Source organism: Phaethon lepturus, unplaced genomic scaffold (assembly GCF_000687285.1).
Source record: "Phaethon lepturus isolate BGI_N335 unplaced genomic scaffold, ASM68728v1 scaffold17212, whole genome shotgun sequence".
NCBI lineage: Eukaryota > Metazoa > Chordata > Aves > Phaethontiformes > Phaethontidae > Phaethon > Phaethon lepturus.
The window spans coordinates 44,392-46,527 of record NW_010524291.1 but is presented as its reverse complement, the minus strand read 5'-3'; the positions used below and the strand labels follow the sequence as shown (position 1 = coordinate 46,527).

The following is a 2,136-nucleotide window of genomic DNA, read 5'->3' as shown; positions in this document are numbered from 1 at the left end:
ACTTAATCAAAAGTCATTCTGTGGCAAGCTTGTAAGGTCACCATTTTACAGACACCGCAGCGCTCTTAGGAAACTAATGTTGCCGCTTATTACACCATATTTCGCAGGATATCCCAAAAGGAGGTCCTCCCAGGAGGGTGCCGCACACGCGGTACCACGTCCAGGGCCACGCCAGACCTTAGGCCAGAAGGCATCGTCTCAGGTGGGCTCACAGGACGCCCGCACTGTCAGAGCAGCCGGAGAGCTGGGTGGGTGCTGAAAATGACTGACCAGCCCCGGCACCTCCGGTGGCGCTGGAGAGGACCTGGACACAGGACTGAAGTAGTCCTCTAAGATGAGCCTTGAATGTCACCCCAGCAAAGGCGTAGATCACGGGGTTCAGGCAGCAGTGGATGAAGGAGATGGTTTCTGTCAGCTGCAGGGCCAGGGCTATCTGGTAGCTCGCCGTGCAGTCGTTGATGATGTGTAGGCTCTGCAGAGAGTCTAGGAACAGCACGATGTTGAAGGGAGCCCAGAAGAGGAAGAAAACAATGACGACGATGAAAATCATCTTGATCGCCTTGATCTTGTTCCGATTTTTGCATTTTTGCAGGTTTTTCAGTATCTGGGCGTAGCAGCAAATGAGGATGCTAAGGGGAATCAAGAGGCCTAAGATATTGGCTGCGAACTGAGAAGCAACCTTCCAAGTATTGCTGCCTGGGGGGTATGCGGAGACACACTGCACAGACTGCTCAATTTCCAGCTGCTGGTTGAACATGACGTTGGGTACAGAAGCCAAGCCAGCCACCAGCCACAGGATTAAACTGATAATTATGCCACAAGAGGCTGTCCTTATCCTCATGGCATAGACGGCATGGACAATTGCTATATACCTGTCTATGCTCATGAGGGTTATAAAGAAAATACTGCTATAAAAACCTGTGTAATAAATGCCACCCATTATCTTGCACATGGCGTTGCCAAAAACCCACTGGTCTGAAGCGTAGTGGGCTTGGAAAGGGAGGGGCACAACGAAGAGGAGGTCGGAGGCTGCGAGGTTCAGCAGGCAGATGTCAGTCATCGTCATCAACCTTTTCTTCGTTAGGAGAACCCAAAGGACCAAGGAGTTTCCCAGAAGGCAGAAGACAAACACAAGGCAGTAAAGGGTAGGCAGAAAGAGGGATCTGAACCTGCGAAAGCTGTTTCCTTCATTGCACGGAGCAGTGTTTTCATCGTATCCGTAGTCATATTCTGTTGTGCCAAGGAACTGGCTTGTGGGATTCATCGCAGATACCTGTGCAGGAAAGAGCAAGGGGTAAACGGTGGGCTGTCCCGGCACAGGTCTCCCAGGGTGGCCTCTGCCTCTCTCTGTGCCGCACCCCGCCCGTGGGTCAGCCCCCAGGCAGGGAGGGACTGCAAAATGCAGTCTTGGCCTCACCGGCTGGACAAGAGCAGCTCTACCACCCAAAAGGCCGCACCTGCAGCCTGCCAGTTGTTCCAGTACATGCGCAAGTGTGAGCACCGGCGTGCTCTCAGGGTCCCTGAAACGGCCTCAGAGGGGTTAGCCCCTCATCTTTATAGTGACAGGCAAAAATTCATGCTCTGAATGGTCATAGCGGTGCAACATGGTACAAAACCTGCATCTGATCTAAGAATCTGGATTTGCTTGTGCGCCCTGGGGTGGGGAAGCTTTTTGAGCATGAAGACCCTTATAAAAGCGTCTCGGCTGAAGAAGCCATCACCCAGCAGCACAACCGCGCTTCTCGCTGAGCTGACCAGGGCTCGATACTGGCCTGGAGAGCAGAGACATGTAAGCTGGTTTTCCCTGGGTGGGTGCAGGACGGCGTACAAAAAGCCTCCGCAGCAGCAAGGAGTTTGCAGGGCTACACAGCAGCACCTGCAGTGGGCAGCTCTGGGCTGCTGCCGCGGGGCTGCGCTGGCCTCGGGTGAGCTGGTGGGCAGCTTGGCTGTGCCCGTCCCTAAAACACGGCAGTTCATCGCTCCTGCCTCTTCTGCCCAACTTCCGTTTTCCAGTTTAAAGAAAACCAAAACAATCTGGGGGCTTGTTTCCTTTCTGTCATTTCTGAAGAACTGCAATGAAGACAGCTTGAAAAAAGCTCTCCAAAAGTGAGTCAGTGCTTTAGCCACCTTTTGGGT

At 53.2% G+C, this 2,136-nt stretch overlaps 1 protein-coding gene across 1 annotated transcript; it reads right to left on the bottom strand.

The window, feature by feature from the left end:
- Nucleotides 1-208: 208 nt before the first annotated feature.
- LOC104617165 (C-C chemokine receptor type 8-like) lies at nt 209-1,264 on the bottom strand. Its single transcript, XM_010282409.1, has one exon. The coding sequence runs from the start codon at nt 1,262-1,264 to the stop codon at nt 209-211; it is 1,056 nt and encodes a 351-aa protein (XP_010280711.1).
- Nucleotides 1,265-2,136: the final 872 nt, after the last annotated feature.

Coding starts and splice junctions, on each gene's coding strand:
- LOC104617165 (XM_010282409.1), bottom strand. CDS start 1,264: ATGAATCCCACAAGCCAGTTCCTTGGCACAACAGAATATGACTACGGA.